Genomic DNA, 25,117 nt, shown 5'->3' with positions numbered 1-25,117 from the left:
GCCTCTATCTCAACTTCTGCCTTGGCTGTGAGTCATCACAATGTCAGCTGGAGATGGAAAAGGCCCGAATTGCTCTGTATAAATTATAGTCGTATATCCAGATGATGAAAGTCCCTGCATTGTTGGCTGTCGTCAATCCTAGCAGGGGGACCAAACAGCTAGAGGTGATCCCCTGATATTTAAAGTCGAAGTCCAATAGTGAGACAGACCAGGTACTCTTGCAGTGCCAACATCTCTGCTATAGATGCACAACTTTCCAGTCTCCAGGGCTGTCGACAAAGTGCTATTCCCTAGCATGAAATTCTTCTGATTTCTTTTAAAGTGGGCATATAACTGAGCACCCACATTTGAATGCAATTGCTGCACATGCCTTTTTAGCAACTCCATTGCAGTGACCTACATTATCCACTTAAGCGGTTGAGTGATTTTCTTATCCTAAGGAAAAGGCAGGAGCAGCACGTCCCAGAAAGAGAAGGGATCTTGCTATAATGGGACCCTTAAAATTACCAGTTGAACTGAAGTTCAAGTACTACAGCCTGGGCGTGGCTCAGGAAACCAACTCCGGGGCCCAAGGAAAAGGAAAAGGAAAGCTAAAGTCATTTAGCAAACAAATCTCTAAACTACATCAGATGGCCTATGGTGAACTGCTTCCGAACGGCACAGCAAATGCTGGGTGAGATAAGCAAGGATCCACCAAGGTAGTGGAGTTAGCTCGTTGAGGAGTGGCAACATTAACATTTGCTAAGAGGTGGCATCCACGGGGATTAGGTGGCCCAGATGCAGCTGGCTGTATAGCCACTGTACCTTCAGTAAATAGCTATACCTATTTTTAATCCAGGCTTCCCTTAGCTAGACCCACAAGTAAGGAGGAGAAGGGTGTCAAGCCAAATTTGAACCTCTAATGTGCACGTATAACTCCTGCTAGACTTCTGGAGCTGGCAGGATCTCTCTTCGGTCAGAATTGGGCTCATTCAGTAAAATCCCCAGTGCTGCTCAGCACAGATGGCTCTTCACAGGAATAACAGATAAGTCATACTTATGTTTCTAAATAAAATTGGGGGGGGGGGGTCATAGTGTATGAAATTCTTTGTCGGACTGCTGTAAAGATCATCAAAACAAGGAATAGTCTAGGACAGGAGTAGACAACTGTTGGCACAGGTGCCAGAGTGTGGCATGCAGAGGCCACATTTTGCTTGGCACTCACATCTCGGAGTGGACGGTGGGAAAGGGGCCAAGCTGTGTGGCCACAACAAAGATCGGGCCTCTAGCAGCTCCCCTGCGGTCCACCCCTGGCACACCAATATCTCATAAGTTCAGGTTGTGGGTGATTTGGGCACTGTGCCCAACGTTGCCGACCCCTGGCCTAGGAGAACAAACATTGATAAGGCAAAGGCAGCAAACTTTTGCTTCCTTTAGTTGCCACTAATAGTGCTGAGACTATTTTAAACAGTGACAAGGGACATATTTTAAATGATCATTTTGTCCACAGAGGAACACAAAGCTGTGCCAGATCAGCAGCAGCTGATGAAAATTCAGGCCAACTGGGGCCGAGGTCTGTGGCCCGAGTAAAAGCTGAAAGGCTGCATTTGCTTGCTGACCTCTGCAACCGCAAGCCTGCTCTGCATAACTGAAAATGTGATCGCCCTTGGTTTTAGCTCAGCTGCGCTACATGGCACAACCTATTCCGGTTGAACAACATGTGCAGAAGTCTTGTGCACGGCCCAACTGTTTTCATGTCCTCAGAGGGCCACGGGGCTAGGACAGTTTTCAGGCACAGCTGGTGATAGGGCAGGTGCAGTGAACCTTTGCTTTCTTTAGTTATGATTGCTATTGCTAAAGTTATTTAAAAAACCAAAAAGGCTGTGCTGAAGCACTGACTTTAGAAACACGTGTGTATGCTCACTCTGTAGAGGGGTTACTTATGTGCCTACTAATTAAATGCATTATAGGTATGTATTTCATACATCAGAACAGCATTGCTAGGCATCCCACCACTGCGCAGAAACAGGTCTGCTGGGGACACAGGAATGTCTCTTTTCCAGGGTGGCATCTGCTGTCTAGAAAGCTTTCTCCATATGCCTCAAATCCTCTCCACAACCCACTAAACCATGAAAATGCAAAGAACTTGAAAGCAGAGGGAAGATGGGTGGATAGTGTAAATGTCTGAAGGGAGGGAAGGAAATTCGGATCCTGTCTTTGAGGTCTTTTCTTTTGCCCATTCCGCATTAAGCAGGAAGCAGTGCCCTTCCCAGCGTGCCATGGAAAAATTCTAGGGTAAAAAGTGGCCACCTTAAGGAATCCCAGATCAGGATCTGCTGCTGAAGTCCAGTGTGAACCACTAGCGAGTGTATGAACTAAATTACATGTGGTTGCTTTGCAAGTACACGTACGCAAAGGTGCCAACGCCAGATTGGAGTCATCTGCAGAGATTTTATTAGTAGGAAATGGAAGTGTCAGTCATACCCCTTGAAGCATATTGCCACTCACCTACCACCAACTACACTGTTGAAGCCCGTGTGTGGATGCCACTTGCCACATATGACATGGGGCTTATGTATTGGGCATTGGGATACTCCCCGATGGTGAAGAGCCCACGAGGTCCTGGAGCCATTGGGAAGAAGCATTTTGTTTGCACAGGTCTCATCTGCATGGAATAAGGTCTACACTAAACTACCTAAAGCTCTTGCCAATTTGATCAACAGGACAGGATGCGTAAGAGAGCAAGGTTCTCATGTGTGCTCTACAGCCGGAGGAGCTTAGGGGACCAGTGTCAAGGACTTCTCACTTATATGAAAACTAAGGAGGAAGGCACCAAAAGATAAAGCAGCACAAATCTTACTGAGCACCAGTGCAAAATAATGTAAATGAAATCCTGGCCTTGCTGAAGTCGATAGTGAAGCTTCTGTTAGCTTCCATAGGACCAGGGTTTGACCCCTTAGACCTTTTGTTTTTTTTAAAGAGGATTTTGGTTTCCTTATAAGTAATGACTCGCCTGATTTTGCAAGGCAAAGGTTCAGTAACTTGATTGTGCTGGAGACAGGCTGATGACTAGGACACTCAGGTAGGTAAAAACATGTCACTGTTGTCTACCAACTGCAGGCTGCCACCTGCTTAGAAATCCAGACAGCTCTCTTAAAGACAGGCATCTTTCTCCAAGGCTCTTTGCTGGATTGGCAAAATCAGGTCCCAGTCCTGTAAGGTAAGCTGCCCTGAACTGCACCACAGCCGAGTGCTCAGTATCTTGCAGCATTGGCTCTGGCTAGCCACTTCCCTCCTCACTAAGAGCTGAATTTGATTATAAATACACTGACAGGTAGCGTTATTGAGAAAAGGGGTACATGACATCCGGATGTATTTTGAATGCATTTGTGGGGCATAAGTTACAAATATTTTTTTTGCTTTGTCTAGAATTTATTATACATAAATATGCCTAATGAACTAGATTCATACTTTATGAAGATAGAGACTTGTATTATAAAAATGGAAGAGCAAAAGTTTTTTTCCACTGGTGCCCTGCTTCTCAGATTAGTAGCATTTATCCTTTCAAAGAGAAAGACCAGCCCTGTTTATTACGCATGTGCTACTCCAAAGGAATAAGGGTTTTTCTAGCTGAGCAAAGCTGGCATGAGTAACACGTTATACCTTACACCCCCTAACATCAGCAAATGAGGTTATGCTCATGAGCCACCTCATGCACCAGGCGCGGTATAGCTACAGCAGCGTGGAGCTCAACTCAGGCTGCAAAACCTACCACAAAAGTGATGCACTTGGATTGGTAGTCCACACTCGGTTCCAAGCTACGAAGGCTAGACCACGGCCAGAGCCAAACCGGATATTATTAGTTTATAACTAGCTCAGATATGCCAGCGTGATGCTGCAGCAACTGTATGCTCACTCTGTAGAGGGGTTACTTATGTGCCTACTAATTAAATGCAATCTAAACATGGGCTCCAAACACTCACATCTGTCAAGACCGAGTGCCATCTTTAGACATTCACCTCTCCAGCTGGATCAGCTTTCTAGTTGAATTGCTTGGCGGGTCATATTAGATGCATTGAAAATACAGTTGAAAAGTATAATGCCCAGAGGTGACCCTGAACAAGCTGGCTATTTAGCGTTCCCATGGAATTTAAAGTTGAGCAGAGCCCTAAACAGGGTTTACAGCTCTGCTCAACTTTACACAGGCAACGTGGATACTGTTAATGGAGAGTCAACAAAAAGCTTTCAGACCAAGACAGACAGGGGCTTGCTGCCCCATAGGCAGAAGACTGCTCAGGATGAAGTTCTCTCACTCCACTGAAACAGATTGTTTAGTATAGAATAAGTGTCCTATATTCCTTTAAGTAGGGAGAAAAGAGTTAAGCACACGATGAGAACATGATAGCTACAGATGCATGATAACTCTGGAAGTTAAGTACACAAGGTCTAAATAAGGAATCATCATGGAAATGATTCAGAAAAACAATCCACACAAATGGTAAGAGAGCTGTAGGCTAATGTGCCTGAAAAGCAGAGGCTTGCCAACCCATGTTAGATTGCATTAAAATCCAGCATTATCTGCTTAACAAAATCATTGGCTGGTTTGGTCAGAAACATTTAGAACAAAGGATGCAATAAAAGCAATGTGACATCCATCTGTTTAAGTCAAATTTTAAATGCCAGCATGTAACATTCAGATCGCCACCTCTTGAAAGCAATTTGGTTAATGAGTCAAAATTCAGACTATAGAGAACAATCCCAAATGATGCACGTGTTAGGATGAATAGCCTTTTAGTGGCTTTTATCAGTTCACGTTACAAGCACTACAAAGAAACCTGTTAAGTAACACCCTTTAGTGCCTACTAGTCAGAAAAGCTTCCCATTTCAAACCAGCTGGGGTGGGAGGGGAGGGAAGAAAAAAGGAAGAGACCATTAAGGAAACAGCAGCACTGTGTACAAAGAGAAATACAAAATTGCTGATTAAGCTATTCCTTTGGACTGAGTAAGCTGCAGAAAGCTGGAATCCACTGTTAGCTTATCCAAGCGTCTGAAACATTCAGTGTTAGGACACATCTTTTCAAGGCAAGCTGCAAAATGTTTTGTACTTCTATCTAGTTCCACAGAAAAACTGGACTACACCCTTTCCAATACCCTTCCCCCTCCCCTGCCCTCAAACGCACAACTCTTCTTGATGGTCAGATTCAGGCAAGTATGTGCTTTGATGCCTTTGGAAAGAGACTGTCTTTTGGCGGCACTTTTGTGGGTAGCAAGACACTGAAGAGTATCTATGCGTCAACTTATTTTTCAGTCTATTTGGAAATGCCTACTCCAAGCACTGAACATATGGAAGCATACAAACCTAGATAGGCACCCAAATGAAGTCTTCTCTGATTTGGAGAGATTCATGTAAGATCATCTCTGGGGAGGAGGAATATGTTGGGTATAAAATGAGCTTAACACATCTTGATTTCTATTGTTATATGTAGCAAATGTTTTCCTTTCCTTGTGCGACTGAAGGCTGCTGTGCCGTAAGATGAACACAAGTAACAGGTGCATGAACAAGTCACAGGGCTGGAAGCTGTGGTATGAATGTACCAAAGTGAGAGGTAGACATTCTGTAAGTGCTTGTGCATGTATTTTTACCCCACAGTGGGCATGTCTACATGTGCCTAAACCTAACGAGCCTTGTGCGCATCTACATATGGACGCGCTAATGCGCATGAAATTTAGCCATGAATAGCCAAGTCGCATTAGTGCACATACAGACACACTAATACACATTAATGTGGTGTCTATCCACTGACGCACACCACGTTGATGCGCATTGGCACGTATACACGTTTGCTAACGCAACATAGTTAATCACACATAAATGATACCTGCTTAATGCAGGTATCAAATGTCGGCTCGAATAGCCTGAAATTGCCATGTTATAGGCACATTAAGGGCAAGCACGTGTAGACATGCGCCTTTAATGAGCCTTAAATTGTGCTAGTACACACTGTTCTACCACTGTAATCCTTCCTTCCGGTCTACTGAACCTTTCTGAAGCCCACCTTCCCTACACAAAGAATGCTTTCAGATGGTTTTCCTTTCCAAGTATTTTGAGCTTCAAAAGCAAGTGAGTAAAGCGTAGGACCTTTAGGGTTAAGTCTAATCTCTGTGGACATGCACCAGGACAGCAGCAGGGTACCACTGAAGAATATTTGCACCAATTCCTAAACAAAGCATCTTCAGTGGAAGTTTCAAAGTTGATTTCAGTAGAGGTGCTTCCATTTAGCCACACACACTCTCTGAACTTTCCAAATTGCACAAAAATGTTTATTGTTTTAGTTTAGTACATTCAGTCTTATACGGACTTGAATACAGTAGTTCAAAGTTTTTTGGCGAAGTCAAATCTTTAAAAACCCTTTTTCGCTTTTAAACAGAAGAAAAAATTGCCATGACAATTAAAGATAATGGAACAAATGAAAGCAGATTTCATTTCTGATCAAAGCTTAACATTTATGTATATATTTTAGTGGTTTTTAATATTACTGCATTTAAACAGAATAGACGAACACACAGAAGTCAAAATATTAAAAGACATACATGTTAAAAAAAAACTGAGGCATCCAGACATTTGAGACTTTTGGAATAGAAATGATCTGCCCAGTTGTCTCATTTGTATGCTTTTAGACCAGTGAACTGGTCTGGAATACCAGTGCTGTTTTCTGATCACCAGTTAATACTGAACGGCAACTCAGTTTCAATGCCTTGCTTTTAAAATTTCGCTGCTTCCTGCAAACAAATGTGCAGATTCTAAAATATGCAAACAACCAACTGATAAGTCTAGACGAGATATTAAATAGTCCCTCAAAACCATCCCTATTGTACTAGTCTATTGTTGAAGACAGGCAATATCCAGAACAAAATCTGAAAAAGGCAACACGTTTTGTTTTTAGTTTTGAAACACTGACATGAAAAACTGAGTAAATTAGAAAAAGGATAAAGTCAATCTTAATATAAGACATTCATAATATAGTGGGACAGGATACAATTAGTGAACAAACGATCAGCATTACAATGAGGCTTCTACATTTGGTTATTTAATGCACGTGTTCTACAATCATGACTTGCTACCACATTTTGTTTTCCTGTACAGAAAATAGCAATACGTTTAAAGCCCTGTTTTGCTCTTTGTAAAGTCCCAGATCAAAAGAGGCGTTGTATCAAGTTCTTCAGGCTTCCCTCCCTAAAAGGCCATGTGTGAAGAACCATTAACAATACTTGTCAGCAATTGCAGTGTACCAATTTTTGCTGGGATTTTCAGAAGGGCATCCAGGAATTCAAGTCACACAACTCCCATGGGATGTCAGTGGAAATTGATGCCATGGTCCCTCGAGAGCCTTTTGAAAATTCCAGCCTATTTCAGCACCAATGGATATGAACACTTCTGGACAACTGCTGACTCTTCTTCAGTGTAATTTAGATGTTCGGATATATAATAGCTGGCCACCTTCCTTAATACTGCCAAGTTTTGAGAGGTCTGCACTCATTAATACAACTGTCTCTGTAGACAGCATGGGATGGGATAGGATTCTTAAAATATTTTACTGGTATTAATTATTTCTCTGAAGTACTTTTGCTTCTGCCTTTGATAAGCCAGGCTAAGTGTATTCTAGCAAGCAGAATGTTTTCACATTACAGCTTGGCAGAACTACCTTTTGAAATTCAATTGTCTTAAAACTTTCCATACAACTACACTTGTCCTAAAACCATTGGAAGAGGTATAATGTTTGCTTGTCAGTACATTATGTGGAATGTAACCAGTTGGTGCAAGGTTCTGCAATATGAATAACTGCATAGATGACAGCTGTGTGTTTTCAGTTTGAGAAATGTACTTTTAAAATTTATAAAACACAAAAAAGTTTCTATAAAAATCACGTTATATCAAGATGACGGGTGGTAAAACTAGATTTATCCGTCCATGATTCATGATTATTAAATGGCTAGTGGAAAAGTGATAGAAACCAACAAAAAAAAGGTACATCGTTGCTATTGCACTGACTTCACAACTTGAATCATTAATTTAGAAAATCCATGTATTAAAAACTAGATTTAAACTAGAATACAAAAATTCAGGTTTGTAAACATCAGGTAGCCAGTTCTCTAATGCGGAATGGACTATCTGTACTGTAGTACAGTATCTTGGTTATTTACAGTACTTGCTGTACGAAGAGCAATTCCAGGACACATTACACAATAGCAGTTCACAGTAAATGTGTTCAAGAACTACCAAAGTCAGTGCAGGTTTTCCTGTGCAATTTCTCAATTCCCCAGAATTCCTCAAGTCAAATAATACTGCTATACACACCTAGTGCAGGGTTAGTTTTTTTGTTTTGTATTTATCATAAATGGCGAATAATGTCTGCGGGGCTTCTGTAAAGGTATTTCCAAATGGCATAGTAATGAACTGCAGCGGCTGTGGCTACAAATATGTGCCAGATGGCATGGGCAAAGGGAATGATTCCATCGCTCTTGAAGAACACCACTCCTGTACAGTAAATTAAGCCTCCCCAGGCGAGCTCTTGAAGTCCATCAGTGTTGTTCTGTTAAATGGACAAGGAGAGGGTAAAAAAAAGAGAGTTAGCCTCCAGGAAATGAAGCTGGACACAGAATTTCAAGAAGTCACCGAGCCTCATTAGTAAGAGGGGACTTCATAACATTCAGGAGGACAAACAGCATTATTTTGACACCTGGCTCCAGGCTACATAATATATTCTAGTTGTACAAGGGAAAGCTTCCAAGCCTTTCCAAGCAACAGCTAATGTGATTACAACAGCAGGGTAAACAGTCCTAACAGCTTATAATTTGGGCCTACTATGTCTTTCCACAGTCATCTGATTGCATTGCTCGTAAAAGATTTATACTGTTTCACCAAGTTCAGGAGTGACCATTTTTGCCTTTTCATTTGTATTTAAAAATCTGCCTCTCCATATTTTTGGCAGTTTGAACAATAAGACAATCATAATAAAAATGTAGTGTTGTTGGAAGTTTTACAGTTTACTGCTATACAAACGCTATCAGGGTGACATGATCAGAATTAAAGCAGGCTGAAAAAAGGCTGTGTGCCAGGGCCCCAGGAAGGTGCACATTATATTTAAGACCCAATTACAGTGTTAATTGTGCCATAAATAGTAACCTGGCCACAGGTTAAAGCCATTTTGTGGCATGTTAGTATAGCTAACGAGCCACAAAAATGTCGAACACTGCAGCTCACTTGCATCATGCCTTAAACTGAAAGGGACATAGCCATCCCATACCCAATCAATGCATTTAGGCTAGGGGCAGCATTAAATCCTGGACTCAAGAGCCCCTGCCAGATCCCTGGAGGGGGACAAGAGGGGTGCCATGAGCTTGACATCAGGGAGCATCTCCCTGATCTTGGTCTCACCATGTCTAGGAGTTTTAAGACGTGTGTGCACAGCAAGGAGCCCCAGCTGCACCCCTGGTGTTTCATGCTCCCAGAGTGCCCATGGAGACAGCAGCTGAGGAGCTGGGCACTGTGCTCCTTACCTGCAGGCACTGCTTTACAGCATGTAGTACAAGCAGCTGGGAAGTCAGGAGCTCCCAGCTTCTGGAACCCTGCACCACATGCAGAGCTTTAAAAAGCACTGCTGCTGCAGCTTTCCTGCCAGGGACTTTAAACTCTATGCCAGGCAGCTCTGGCCAAGCTACTGGGCATGTGGGGGTCAGAGGCCCCTAGCAGGGTTTAAAGTCTAGTAGGGGAAGCCCTTTGGCTGATCCCCCACTCCTGACAGCCTGACCTGAACATGGAATTTGACAGCCAGATGATTATCAGCTCTGATCTCAACGATCAGCTGATTGTCAGTCTGGGTCCCTGGTCCGTGTCCCCGGGCCCAGCTGACTGTTGGCTCTGCTGGACCTGCGGGAACTTCTCTTTCAACTTGATTGTGATCCTGGGCTCCTCCTGCACTGGCATATAATAAAAGTGCGATTGAGATCTCATCTCTAATGCCAACGATCACACTGTAAGAGGCATGATTGTTGGGATTGGATCTGTTATCCAAATTTGATGTATGCAATGCTATTAACTACAGAAGTAGCATGTGCTAAGCTTTCTGCACCTCATTAAGGCTGGTTATATTGTTTCTCACAAGTCTGCATGGCTGTAATGGCAGCACTGATACTGGCAGGCTTTCGTCAGCTCAAGGCTACTTTAAAAGGCCTGGAAAAACTGACAGCTCTCAACCAGTTCCACCAATTATGCACTGGAAATTCAGTTAGGGTGCAGAGGGCACAGAAGCACCAGAGTGCCCATGTAATAAGCCAATGTAAAAATAATCAAATTTTGTTACAGTGTGAGCAATGAGTAACCACTTGAGGCTGATGTATTATTCACTCAAGCAAATTATGTACGTCTAATGGATACAAGCGGAGTATACTTTATTACAATTTCGATACAATTATTAATATGTACATAGCAAAAGTCTGGTACATGATTTTAGATATTCTCAGAGCACTGTGTCTATTAAATTTCGTAGAGTTACTCAAACCACAGACAGAGTTGTTGTGACCATTTTATAGGCCATATTGCACAACCGACGAGGATGAAGGGGTTTTTGTTTTTAATAGACTTCCCAGTTGCCTGGTATAGGTACACTACAAACAGATCAGTCTTTAACCCATTGCATTCATTATCCTGGAGGTGCTTCTAATAAGAGCCAGAAAATCTTCCAAGTTATTTTTAGAATGGAATGAGGACCCTATTTGCATCTAGATTTTAAGCCAGACCAGGAAATAAATTGCTCAGACCTAAGACAGCTACTAAATAATCCAAACTGAAAGCACAGTGCCCTTTAGGAAGCTATAGTACCCTGTAGGAAGTCTACATTTCTAAATTAAAAGCTTTCTTCTGGCTTTCCAAGGGAAAAGAAAGCTTTAAAATAGGTTCATAAATATTAAGAGCCAAACATGTTTATGATAGAAGGTAATTGAAATACTTTGATTTTCTGCCACTCCAATACAAAAGTACCGTGTTTACATGATAATTATTTAGGAAAGAGTCTGTAAACTGGATGACATTTTACTGGACAGTTCTTAAGCTACAAGCTAAATGGATGACTTAAATACATTCGGTACTTCTGCACCTAGCATTTAGAATAGCTTGTTGGACTGAAATTAAAACCTATTCAGAAGAAAAGAAAAAAAGGAACTTTACGTCTGTTGCTACTTTTAAAAGAAAGCTCATGTTAACAGACAGATTCCTTACCATCGATGTCACAACCAAAGCAGGAGAAAATCCCATTGCTAAATAGAAAAAGAGCTCAACGATCTTATACCTGAAACAGAACAAATTAGGTAATTTAGGAAATAGACAAGGTGAACGTTTCAAGCACATTTAATCTTTTCTTCCAGACAAGATAAACATACACTTTTTACATTAACAGTTGCCTATTACCTACCAAAAAGTTTTGTACAAAGATGGATATTATCAAGGTTTCAATTAGCATAATATCAACATTCAATTTGCATAACAGCAGACTGATATTTTTCTAACTATTGGAGGAGGGCAGCATGCTAGAAACCTGGCAACACACTTTTCTAAACATTTGCCAAAGACAATGAAGTCTCTTCATCATTTGGAGAGGTACTTGCAAGTACCAATCAGTCTCTTGCTTGGTGGGGGGGAAGAGGGGGGATGAAGGAACGGGGGGATATGAATTATTTAAAACCTTTTCCAAATTTGCTGGAATAAGGTCAATGAGTGAGACTCAGTCAAGGAGGCAATTACAGCAGCTTGAGGAAACAACAGCGCAAACTAAGCAAACCACTAAATCAAATTGACCATTAGTAAAGTTCAAGAAGAGCTTAGCATTCTTGTGTATTGTTAGTATTCTTGCAGTTCAATCCACCTATAAAACTTAGTACTGCAATACAATCCTATCCAGAATGTTACACTAATTAATAAAGGCATCTCGATTGCCTCAATCTCTCTCAAATACCTCCATAAGATACTGAAGAGTAAAACATCTGTTCTAAAGATGTAGAGTTATAGTAAATTTGTGTCCACTTGATCATCTATAAAGCTCTATTGACAAGATGTAAGCTTGCATCCTTCTATTTATGTATTTCTATATTTTAATGAATTTAGTTCAATGTGAAAGATGAATAATGAACTGATGCATTGCTGCAGGAATACTTTTTTAAAAAAAAGCAAAAAGTTCAAATTGAGTGGAAAGTTAAATGCAAATTATAATTCTTACTTTTCATGGTAGAGAAATACATAAATGGTTCCTCCAGCCGCCATTAGCCAGATAAACCAACGCATATGAGATGCCAGAGGTCCAAGCTCACGAAGATTTAACCTGGAAGCGTGAAGATTACAATAAATAACAAAAGTGATGAATGTGTGGAACTTACTGATCTAAAAAAGAGGTGTTTTTGTTTTGTATTTTTTAAATGATGTACAATTTGCTTAGATGCTAAAAAGGAAAAAGTCCTGAAAAAATCTTGGAGAGGTAGGCAGTTTTAGTTCAACTATTAGCTTACATTCTCAAATAAGGGAAGTCCATGTTCCAAAGAAGGTGTGGGTAGGGGAAGGAAGAGCACTTTCTTACTTCCAAAATCACTTTCTGCCATCCATTTAAGGATCAACAAATGGTACTGGGAGAGAGTCAATCAAAAGAATTTGGAGACGGGTATGTGTTTATTGAAGGATTTAAACCCATACCTGTGTAGCACCTTTCCCATCCACTTTTCAAACTCAAGTCCTTGCAAGATAGTCAAGTACCAATTTCAGGATGGGATTATGGAGGCATATCAGATGACTGCTCCATGCATGCAGGCAGTTAGCAAAAGAGCAGAAAAGCTGACAACAGAATTTAATACTCCTGAACCCAGGCTCCTGCTCTAGCCACCAGCTAGCTACCCTCTCCCCCACCCCCAAGCTATTTCTTGTCCCCAAGAAGTATTTCAAGAGTATTTGAGAGTATTTCAAGATTTGAACATTATATCTTTAGAGAGATTTTTTCACTGCAACATTAAGAACAGGCTACAGAAGCAGGGAGAGAAGCAGGGAGAGAGAATATGGCAATTCAGAATTTGGATAATTTGGTAACCGATAAACTGAAAAAAAAACATTATTTAATTCCTTTACTTCTGGCACTCAGAAATGTCCAAGTCTAAGAATGGGGGAACAGGGCAATCTGTGGCCCCACTTATATTCCTTATATAAGCACTGAAGTGTTGAATAAAACAGCAATGTAGTTCAAGTTCTGAGAATCTCTGTAAATGAGGATTATGAAAAAATATTAAGGAAAGTGAAAAAAAAACTACATTCCCCTTGTATTACAAAAATATGGCAGTGACAGGATAGCTAGACCCTGAAGGTTTATGCCATATTCCATTTCATTCTGGCAGCGTGGTCAGTCTAATCAACTCCCCGCAAAGCTGTAAAGGATTATTTGGAAGTCACATTGATAAAACACTCAATGAAGCATTAGTTTTTGAAAATACACATCAGATTTCTTACCAAGGTGCATATGATGCCGCAATAAAGACATAGATCATCATTCTGTCACACATGTGAAAACAATGTTCCATTGTCCTAATAAAGAGAGAATAAATCACTAAGACAGAGGTTTTAGAATGATTTCATGATTCCTTTGATGAATACAAAATAGCAAGCAAGCCCTCTCTGGCATGAACAACATCAATGTTAGCTGCTTTTACTAATGGTAGGGTAACTTCCTGAGTGCCTTCCACCTCTTTTAGGACACTGGAACAGAAAGAGGACCTTCTGGCAGTACTCTGTGCCATGCTCTCCAGGCTGGGTCTGGCTCATAGCTGTACCATTTGTGCTCCACTGACTAAGGCCCCAGGAAGCTATATTCAGGCCAGTAAGAGCACGGCAGCATTTCAGCCAGGTCTTTCCCTCTCCCTACAGACTCCTTGTCAAAACACAGACGTAGAGAGCTGATGCACCATCTCTGCTACCCAGACTGACAGGTGGCAGGAAGAAATCTTAATGACAGTGCTTAATTTGTAGCCCTGTGACAGCACAGCCAAGAATCTACTCTGTTTTGCTGTTGGGAGACCAGCTTTGAAGTATTACTTTCATCTGGTCAACCATGCATTAGCCTGTAAGCATCTTGGCAAGTTATACATCTACCTCAGTATCTTGTAATGTGCCAGAGTCCCTGACAAACTCACATTTCTATAACCAAGACTAAATCCACCTCACATTTAAACCTGGCAGTCCTCTCACACAACTCTGTATTTGCAATGCAAATTCCCATTCATGCCAGCATTACTTTCTGTTAATGTTGCTAGTGGTGTGGTTTTGTTGTACAGCCCTAGGAGGATGAACAACTGCCATGTTTCAGAGATGACAAAGATTTCATTATTTGGTTAAAAGCAATTTAGGATTGTGTGTTGGAAAGCGGTGTGTGTGTGTACACAGCTATTTTAAAAGAGTTGTTTTAAGCTTGCCCTTCTCCCAAAAGGACCATTGTTACAGGGTGTGAATGTAAAAACCTGACTAAATGTGACAGACTGATATTCTACATAAACGTCATCAAGACCTGAAGGCAGCAAAGTAATTCCTTCCCATCAAAGTAATGTCTTTAAACAACAATTACTGTTACAAGACATTTCTTGTTAATCAGCATAGCTATTTTAGGACTGTCACCTCGACATGGAAGGCTTGTGCAGAATAATAATTAATTAGGCACTGAAATGCAAACTGTCTGCAACAGAAGTAAGGTTTCCTAAAGAAAAAACAAAACCAAACACTCCGCAACAGGTAAAGGTGCTCCTACAATAGTCTGCAAGACACAGTAAATGTTAGGGAGGACCTACAGGGAGTTATCCAAGATACCAGTTTCATTCCTAGCCCACTTCCCGGGAGTGATATGGGGTTACTGATTCAGAAGCATTTCAGCAGCAGAATGAACAACGCATTACGGACAGCACAAACACAGCATCTGAGCATACCTTAAGTGACTCTTTTTCCAGGAAACTATGTGAAACACAGTCGAGACTATGAAGAGTGCGCAGAGGCCTATGCCGTACATCCATGCTGTTATCTTTTCCCAGCGATCATCTGAGAGCCGATGGAGGAGGGCGCTACCCACAATGGCTGGGACAATGAGGAACTAGGAAAACAAGAACATGATTATTCTCTATCCTTAACCAATATGAAATATCACTGGCCATTTTAAACCCACTGCTGAACTATGGAGCCCTCTGGTTACAGTACTCGGGCAACAGAGCCAATGATACACCATATTGTACTGGCACGTACATCTTTCTGCACATGCCCTCATCTTCATTTTACCCAGTATTTATTAGCTGTGTGGCAACTCTCTAATGGCAACACCTTCAAGAGGATACAAAACCCAATTTAGATGCCCAAATGTTTCGTGAGTTATCATTAGTAGGTACTAATTAATTCTACCCTCTCCTTGCATTCACGTTTAGAAACCATCTGTAGCCTCATTAGTCACAATGCAAGTGAAAGGACTCTCAGCCCAACTCTATTTACATGCCCACTTATACCCAAGCAGATGATATTTTGCCTTTACAATAGTTTTTCCAAGCCCAAAGCAATACAGTGTTAAAATTCATTTTTTTTAAATCAAAGTAGATGTTATCAAAATGGAGGGCTGGCTTCTGCCTTGAGATGTAGGCATAGCTGCCACTTCCACCCAATGGAGTCCAATTCAGTACATGTATCCAACTGAGAGAAAAAAAGTTGCTCCTTTGCAAGCCAAGCAAGACACAGACTGAAGTCCTACTGAAGTCAGTAGGCTTCAGATACTCACTTAGCTGAGCTGGTGCCAAACAGGCTACTGACACTGAAATTATTGTATGGCAGAAACTTCCCTTTGCATAAATGAAGTGATAAATGCCATGCCAGTGTAACACTCTTTAAAGAGAAGGGGAATAAATGGTACCTTTAAAGCACCTTTATTCTATAAAACAAGAGCCATACTAATGGATGAATCAATACAATTATTTCAGTACCATTCTCTTCTGACCAAAATAGAGACATACCACTATAAAAACCTGTGCACAGACCAGACTTTCATAAGTACCAGTGGAAAATTTGTCACAGATGCAATTAAATATCTAAAAGGGTTTTCTTCCGTACTCTTGATAATAGAACAAATTAATCTGTTAGGCCAGCCTATATTAAGGCTTAGAAAATAATTCTCAATTCACAGCTCCAATAAGGCATAACCTATTTATGTCATTTTTCAAGGCTGAAGGAACAATCTGTATGAATGATCATTCAAGACATTTGAACTGTGGATTTGAAAAGGCATTTCAAAATCTGAGGAACGGAGTGTGCAATAATTTACAACACAAAGAATAGTGCCTGCTACACAAGTAGTCAGTTTGGCAAGGCAATCTCTTTCATTAGGCCAACTAGATAGCTGCAAAAAATGTCTTTATTTGCAAGATAATAAAAGATATCACCTCCACCACACTGACTGCTTTTGCTTGTAGACCAGCACAGCTACCACCTTTATCCCTGGTAAATGAGTAACGATTCTTAAATAAACAGGTATTGTAACAATTGCATATAATATCTATAATACTTTGTGCCTTCTATCTGGAGGCTCTTTTAGAAAGATTAGTAATTTTAACCTAATATTTTAGGGCTTTGCAAGCTTATACTATTATATCCCTAATGCCACAGCCTTGTGGACACATTTCCCCGCTTTTGAGCTCACACTGAATGCAAATTCCACAAAATTAAGGATCGTCAGACCATCTAGTCATCAGTGTTCAACTTATTTATTACATGCCATTAAGTTTCACCCAGATATCCCAACGATTCCAGCTAAAGCCTTTCTTGAAGTCTGCAGGAGACTAAGCTGTGTGCCACAGGCAGAGAACAAGAGAAGAGACGAGAGTGCTACCAGTGAGGCCCCTACAATCGCTCGAGGGAACCGATTAGGTGACTTCCCCCGTTCTTACAATTTAAATGAAAGTCCCATCTAAATTCCCTCTTTTTATTAAAACCACACTAAGTTCAAACTCTGTATACTTCAGCCTACCAGTGTATCACCCATGATATTAAGCTGTAGATGTCAGTATTTAAACAATAAGGCTTATTGTTTACACTTATTCAGGTAAATTACAGAGCATTTAAGACAGAGGATATTTCCAGTGGTGGGTTAGCCAGGTACTTTTTAAGTGACCAATATATTTACACTTACTGCTGCTAAAACAAAGTGCCAGTTGATTTTACTACATTTTCATTAAGGCTGTTTTAGGAAGAATGCAACTGCAGATCAGTGCACGGATGAAAGGTATGAACAATAAGTTGGTTACTGCCCTCTTTTTTCTCTCTCTGCTCCCCCCTGCCCCACCTGTTTTCTTCTTAGCTTAAAAGAAAATTTCCACTCCTACAAATGGATGAGCTGCACACAAGAAGGACTTACCCTTTCTTCTGCGTATTCCATTCAGAAAGAACCCTACTTCACCTTTGTGCCGTTACGGCTATCATGAGAACAGTTAGACTAAACAAAGGGTGTTTTATTACTTCGGGATTTTGTTTCAAGTTTTAATCTAGCTATTATACGTCAAGCTCGCAATGAAATTCTGCTGTTTACTGGCCTACTAGAAAAAGGTTCTTTAATGGAAAACTTCTATTCCATACAGGCTCTAATAAAAAACAAAGAAAGAAAGAATTACATGTATGTGGCTATTATCATCCATCTTTTGAAAGCAGGATATCGCTGCCCTCACAGAACAGTGATAAAAACACACGTTTTCCACTAATGCTTTTAAGCTTTGCCTTTGAGGATTGAGAAATTTGTAGCAAAGAACTGACAGGTCCTTCAAGTTGATGCATACTAACAAACTAATAAAAAGGAATTATTTCTGATGGAGAGTGATAGAAATGCTGCGTCATCTTAATCAACTGTAACACTGCTAAGTTGCCAGACAGTGTTCTTGGTGTTAAAATTTGCTGAAAGTTATACTTTATTTATGGAGTAAGCAAAATGGCTTGTGCTAGTGCTACAAAGACACCCACTTCTGACTATCCGAAACCAAGTCAGCATTAAGATAAATTGATTTGCCTTTGGAAGTATTCCCTTTCCTAGTTTTAGCACTTTACCTAAAAATACTTGCTAAATAGGATAACATAGGGTTGAGAAGGAACTTTGGAGTAGAGACTTCTGCTCAGTTTTACAGAAAGAAAAGGCCAGAAAGGAGAGAAGATGTATTTGCTTATTTAATGGGTTGTTATTTTCAGATGCCTAAAAGATTTTAGGGGCTGAATTCCCTGTGTGCCTGGATGAGCTGTGGGCACTTAATTCTTGCACCCTGTTGAAAATGTCACCTTGCTATAATAAAATCATTCATAATCACAACCCATGAAATCAAAAATTAAGTTAGTTTTCTGAAGTACTGGCTAAATATCATCTAGCAACTGTTAGGCACAGCACCAGCTGTAAGAAGGGCTATAGGACAAGGAAGGATATAGAAGCAATAAGTTTGAGTCATCAATGGAACCAGTAACCCCTAAATGTCCACAGAATCACATTGTCAGAACATGCATTTTTGCTGAAAACAACACTTTGCAAAACCTAGCTGACTTTGCTGGAATTTCCTTTTCAAGGAAAATTGTGGAGAGGCGGGGAATAGAAGACTCGGGGCTATCAAAACAACCCATTTCCCAATTTTTTGGAATGAAACATTTTAAAATTTAGCGTACAGTACAATGCATTCAAATCTAAAAGTAATGCTTTCTTTTGTCAAGATGAAATGTTTTGATTGGTCCAGAAGGGGAGGTTTTTCTCTCCTGTGAGTTGTTCCCTCACCAAATATCAAAACAGGAGGTTTGATTTCAAATCTGGAACAAACACAATATCAAAATTCTTTATAGCAGGATTGTCCAACTGGCAGCCGATAAGAGACCAGCGTGCAACCTCTCCCCTGGCTGTGTGACGGGGAGAGGGCATGCCTCCCCTGCAGCTTGCATGGTTGGCAGGGAGTGGGGAGGCAGGGATTCTGGAGAACTGCACATCAGTGAGGTGGGCAAACAATCCTGGCAGGGCTGCACACTGCTGCACACCGCCCACGCAGCGGCGGTGGGGAGTCCTAGGGGGCCTGCTCCCAGAGTGCAGGATGGGTGCATGCCAGTGCTGCACTGAAGTTGGGCAGCCCTGCTTTACAAACCAGGACTTCTGTCTTGTGCACAGCTGAAATGGGTCACTCACACTCAAGGTGAAATCCACACACCGCTCGTATTAGGAGGATGCAAACATCTTTATAGACTGTAGGAGCTGGGATCTGCTTTCTATCATTGCAGTGTAGCAAAGCTACAGGAACTGTCTGTCTCCATTACAGTTTACTTGGGTTCATCAGCAAGCTAAGGGGAATATTTTGCCCCATTTCTCCAGGCCAGCCCTTTAGCAGATCTGTGTGACACCATTTGTGACCTTTGTAGCTCAATCAGTGGCTATGCCAATGTGCACCCACTCATGAATTACCTCCTCTTCACCTCCAGCAAGGGAGGAAAGCTTCATGGAGCAGGGAATTAATAGCTTATGCTGTGTGTGTAAGCTGAAGTACAGGGAACAGTGGCTGTGTAGAAAGAAGGTACTTGGCTCCAGAAGCACATTTCACAGCCTGCATCAGTCCTTCCTTCCATCCAAGAAGTCAGCTGGGATCCCACAGCTTCTCTTGGACTTGTGCAACCTCTCTGCTTCTGCAGTACCAGCTCTGAGGTATGCAGACCAGGACTAATATTTTGAATGAAAGAATGCCTCCTTATATGACAGCAAAGCAAAGAGACTTCAAAAAATTAGTAAGAAGTAAGTTCTATTTACACTGTTGACCTCTGTGTAATTTAGTACAGCCCATGTTTTCTATTCAGTACATGAGAAAATTTCACTCCCACATCAAACAAAGCTTACCTTACAACTCAACTGTGACCGTCTCCTGCTTCACTCATACGCAGGTTCCTTCCTGTTCCTCTAACTACTGAGCTGTCTTTTCAGTGTTTCTACTTTCCTCTGTTTAGCTGCCCTTCCTGCATCTCAGGAGTCTAAAGACAACTTCAGTGTTTGAATTTAAGCTAAAAAAATCAAGACATTAAAAAAAGCCATTCCAAACAGCATTTTCTACATCTGACTATACTACATGCAGGTACCTTTTCATCTATTTGATTGTGTTCCATACGGCAATCTGCATCCTAACATTTTAAACATTATTTTAAAAATAGCTGCAACTAAAAGACACTTGCAAGTATTTAAAATATTGCACAGCAAAGGTATCTGAATGCATGTGACTCAGTTATTTCAAAGCGTATTAAGCCACCGTCAGGCCTGAGCAGGAAACTGAGAGACCAACCCTACACACAGCTTAGTACACGAGGGCATTTTCTGCTTTTGAAGTTATGAATAATGCTTTGTAGCACACATCTAGAGGGTTCTTGTACTATACGATATTTTGGGATAAGCAAGTGAACATTTAATGTCCACCAGAGGACTAACTTGTAACACGTCATTCAATATTTGGGACACTTGGTCTCCAAAGAGCAAGCCCGCACAGGGCAGCCAACAGTCCATGAAAAACTGATCACAGAAAGGAAAAGGCAGCAGTGGCTACAATGGGAAGAAAAAAGAAAAAAAAACACAAAAAACTTTCCCAGATGTTTCTTCACATGCTCAATTAAAGCTCTGAGTTTGAAATTTGGATTAAAAGATTATGCGTATTTGAGGAACAACAGGCAGTAAGCTGAAACACTATACATACACATATATATCTATCTATCGCTACACCCCACTCTTGCCCTTTGGTTTATTGCAGCTCACTTATCTTAGCCTACTCAGCTCCGGACATTTTAACATTACACATCTACAACCTGATAAGGAGTTTGCAGTATTTCATGACATGCAGGCTGCAACTCTACCAGTAAATGTACACATATATTTTACTATAAACAGTGGCATTTCCCAGAACAAGAGTGACATGGTGACCACAGAGCAAATAAGCAGGCATATGACATGCCTGATACTCTACATACATGAAAAGGCAGCAAGACCTTTAGAAATTCAATTTGGCCAGTAAAGGATTTGGCAGAGGCATCAGGAATTAAGTTACATTACAGTTATGATAGGTAACATTCTGTTACCTCATCCCTTTGGATGAGTAAGTATGCATTACATAATTTTCTTCCATGTTAAGAAGATGTATAGCTTTAGCTAAAGAAATAAATCAAGGCCTCATTTTGTATTTGTCAGTCAGAATAGGGAAGTCTAGTGATCCTAACAATGTAGAGTTCTATTTCAATAGTTTGATATACTGCAATTAGCATAACAAGGGATACATGAAAGGTGCTTACGAATAAAGATTCGTTAACTGCACAAGGCTTTGCTGTCTGTTAAGCACGCATCTGAGCATCACTCACAGAGGCATGCAAGAGGATGCACTGGTAAAATGGATGCAGAAGTCAACCATGCTTCAGACTTTGGGGTCAGGCAAACAAACAAATGGGCTTTAATAAGAGATTGACTACGAATATTTCTTAATGGCCTGATTTTAAGTTCTCCTTTTCCATAGGATTGGAAAGTTAGTTTTTCCTCCCAAAAGCAAAAACTATTGTTATATGTCAAATCTGTATACACTGTTAAATCCAGCACAGTATTTTAAGGTTATGAAAAAATGCGCATTTACTAGACAGTCCAGATTATGTGAAGCAGTTCAGAGTTTACATGTGGCACAAGGATTAGTGTGCCTTTCAGAATGGTTTCACTAACCAATTTACAAGCAGATTCTTTATCATGTCAATCTGTTCCATTTCCATCCAAACACAGCGTGTGCCACAGCCTCTTACACGTCTAAAATTTTACTGATAGATCTCCCTTGTCCCTCCACTGCTGCAAAACAATCCTTAATAAACATTAGCCTAGTAAAGAGCCATTTTCATGACACTTTAGTCATCCTTTGATTGGACACGGTTAAAAAAACTGCACACAAAGGACGCACTCAGACAAGCATGGACATGCAGTATGTGGCAGCGCAGACCCGTCTGTGGAGCCATACGTGCTGCACATGAAGGCGTTCCCTGCTCCTTTAATTTGCAGCATGGGGACAGTTGACCCCAGGATATCCCAGGGTCAAAAAAATCTGTGCCTAAAAAAAGCGGGGTGGTGTATGAGGCTGCAGTGTGCACTGCCCAGAACTAGAGCCTGGCTGGCCGAAGCCACACCCCAGCTGCTGACCAGACTTTCTGCTGCAGGATTGCTGCAGCTGCAGCTCTTGGAGTCCCCCAGAACCCCAGGCAAGGCTGCTGGGACCAGCACAGTTGCTGGCCCCAACCTCCTCTACCCCACCTGGGGCAATGTGCTGCGTGCCAGACTGTAGATGGCACAGATGTTCTTTGGGAACAAGCAGCAGCACACATTCTGCTGCTTCTACTTCTCCCTGAGGAAACACGTTCCTGCACCTGGGGATGAGCCCAGAGGGTGCAAAGCATTTAATGCAGGGGCAGGCAATTATTTTGGGCGGAAGGCCGCTTACCCTGTTTTGGCAGGCTGTGGAGGGCTGTATGGGTAGCCCCACCCCTTGACAGGTGCCCCACCACTGTCTTGGGACCAATGTCCCAGGGCCAGCACTGGTGGGGCCCAGAGCAGGGCACAGGCTGGCAGAGGTCTGCGGGGCTAGGCTGGGCTGCACCAGCAGGGAGGGGGGAGCTGGCCTGGTTCCACAGAACCCCTGCCGGCTGGGACCCCGCATTCCTGCCCCCCAGCAATGGCCCTGGGACACTTGTGCAGGCCCCATGCTGGCTCCCCGCCTGCTCACACCTAGTGCCCCCCAGCCCCGCGGTACAGGCGGGGGGCAGCGCTCAGCCCCGACCCCCTGCTCGCCAGCAAGGAAGCTGGAGCTGAGCATGGGGAAAAGTGGCCCCTCACCTGCCCCGAGGCCAAAGCTCCCTGCTACAGGTGCTCACAGCCCGCATGGGGCTGTCTGGAGCAGGCACAGGCAGCCTCATACGGGCTGCAGGAGGTTGCACCGCAGGGTGCTGGCCACAGGGCGGGCAAGGGGCCACTTTTCCCCACACTCAGCACCAGCTTGTAACCCACCCCACTGCCAGCCTGACAGTGGGGCTGGGTTACAAGCTGGTGCTGAATGCGCATGGGGGGGGGAGGGGCCAAGCAGCCCTTCCCCACCCCATGCCTGGCACCCTGTGCTGCAGCAGCTCGCAGCCCACCTGGGGCTGCGTGTGCCTGCTCTGGACAGCCCTATGTGGGCTGCGAGCGCCTGCAGCGTGGGGCGCTGGCCCTGGGGTGGGCGAGGGGCCGCTTTTCTCTGTGCAGGGAAGGAGCCCAGGGAAAAGCTAAGCATGGGAAGGAAGCAGCCCCTCCCCCACCCCACACACGGTGCCCCACGCTGCAGGCACTTGCAGCCCGGAGCGGGGACAGACAGCCCCATGCAGGCTGCAAGCAGCTGCAGTGCAGGGCACCGGTTGTGGGCGGGGAGGGGCTGCTTCCCCTTACCCCATGCTCCTTCCCTACCTGGGCCCCCCCGCACTTACCTGAGATTCCCATGCTGGGGCAGCCACATGCTCCCAGCCCAGAAACCGTGGGCTTCCCCTGGGTCCTACTGCCCTTGACAGAGAAATATTAGTTTTCTACAATTTTTTAGGGGCCCCATGGGCCGGATAGAATGGCCTTGCGGGCCGGATTCAGCCCGTGGGCCATATTTTGCCCACCCCAATTTAATGCGTACTTATTTTTTTTTAAGTGACCTTTTGAACCCTTGTACATGCAATTGAGCTACATGCATTTTAGGGTTGATACTTGTACCTTTTTAGATTTACAGATCTAAAACCATCTCACCGGCCTCTTATTCACTATTACATTCTCGTCCAAGCTTTCAGATCATTCCATTTATGTTAAAAGCGGCAATCATATATTTATATTATGCAAAGGGAAAAGACAACAGAATAGATTAACTGAAGCAAACTGGAAAGATGATTAAATTCACTTACTGCATGTGTGTAGCAGTTAGCAGCATGTTCATAGCAAGTAGGTTTGTAGCGGCTATTTGCTGGAGCTGGGTGGTTCATGAACCTGTTGAAATAAATGAGGAAAAAAGGTCAACAATTATCTCAAAACAGTGCCTAAGCAAGAAGGCATGCCTTCAACCTAGTAGCATTAAAAACAGCAAGCCACATTTAAAATCTCTTGACGTAGATTCTTTAAAGATACAACTGAAAACTGAGGTCAAGAGAAAATGCATTAAACCAGTGGTTCTCAAACTGTTTTTTTCATAGACCACTTGAAAATTGCTGAGGGTCTTGGCACACCACTTAATAAACATTTTTTTGTTCTACAAATCAAAGCACCCAACTCATATTTTAATATCAGTAGTCTTACCTTCCAAGTACAGCTATTCTCAATTGTTCCACAACCTTCCTGTGGACCACCTGAATGGCGCTTGCAGACCAGTGGTGGTCCGCAGACCGTGGTTTGAGAACCTCTACATTAAACAAATGTGTGTGCACGCGCCCAACTAATTAAAGAGAAGTAAATCCCCATGTATATACGGCTCTTCACGTTTAGTAGCCTTTGCATTCACAATCGGACTCTCACTGTTCCCTTGGATTATTCTAACAACAAGTAAATATTTCTTCTTTATTAACATATACAGGGGCAGCAGCTCCAAGGAAGGGCAAAAAGAAACCCTGACCCATATATAACTCTGATTTTAATATGTATCCTCTTCTCTACAGCCACAGCAGTTCTCTCTCATTATATGCAACTGTTAGAAATGAACCTTTTGGAACTAGGACAACTGGGATATTGCTGTTTCTATTCTTCTAAGGGGCTCCTGTTTTTTTGGTCCAAGTGATGCATGCTTAGGGTTTTCCTTTAAGGCTCTGTGCCACTTTCTGTCTATAACACCCTAAAAATAGATAGTGCTGCTTAAGGCAGTATTTAGATCACAAAAGCTTCAAGGGCAAGCAAACAGTAAAGATAAGACTGCAACTTGTTGCCCCGGCTGTATCTTTTATTTGAGAATTTCCTGGGATTACCAGGAAACAGCGGAATCTTCCTTAAATAGGTATGCAGAAGTTTAGAGGTCTCCCAAATGGAATCTTTAG

At 42.3% G+C, this 25,117-nt stretch overlaps 1 protein-coding gene across 2 annotated transcripts; it reads right to left on the bottom strand.

Annotated features, from left to right (window-relative positions):
• Positions 1-6,276: 6,276 nt before the first annotated feature.
• MMD (monocyte to macrophage differentiation associated) lies at positions 6,277-24,122 on the bottom strand. Of its 2 annotated transcripts, XM_019542446.1 has the most exons (6): positions 24,002-24,121; positions 14,980-15,140; positions 13,517-13,591; positions 12,249-12,350; positions 11,255-11,324; positions 6,277-8,570 (listed from the first exon to the last, which is right to left on the bottom strand). In XM_019542446.1, exons 1-6 carry the CDS (start codon positions 24,077-24,079, stop codon positions 8,370-8,372), a joined length of 687 nt encoding a protein of 228 aa, XP_019397991.1. In that variant the 5' UTR covers positions 24,080-24,121; the 3' UTR covers positions 6,277-8,369. The 2 variants fall into 2 exon arrangements, with proteins under 2 accessions (XP_019397991.1, XP_019397992.1); XM_019542447.1 differs by lacking the exon at positions 12,249-12,350 and having other exon boundaries at positions 24,002-24,122.
• Between the last annotated feature and the right edge of the window lie 995 nt (positions 24,123-25,117).

Source organism: Crocodylus porosus, unplaced genomic scaffold, assembly GCF_001723895.1.
Source record: "Crocodylus porosus isolate Cpor-Errol unplaced genomic scaffold, CroPor_comp1, whole genome shotgun sequence".
NCBI classification, from domain to species: Eukaryota; Metazoa; Chordata; order Crocodylia; family Crocodylidae; genus Crocodylus; species Crocodylus porosus.
Note: the sequence above shows the minus strand (reverse complement) of the source record. Positions and strands in the feature narration are given on the sequence as shown.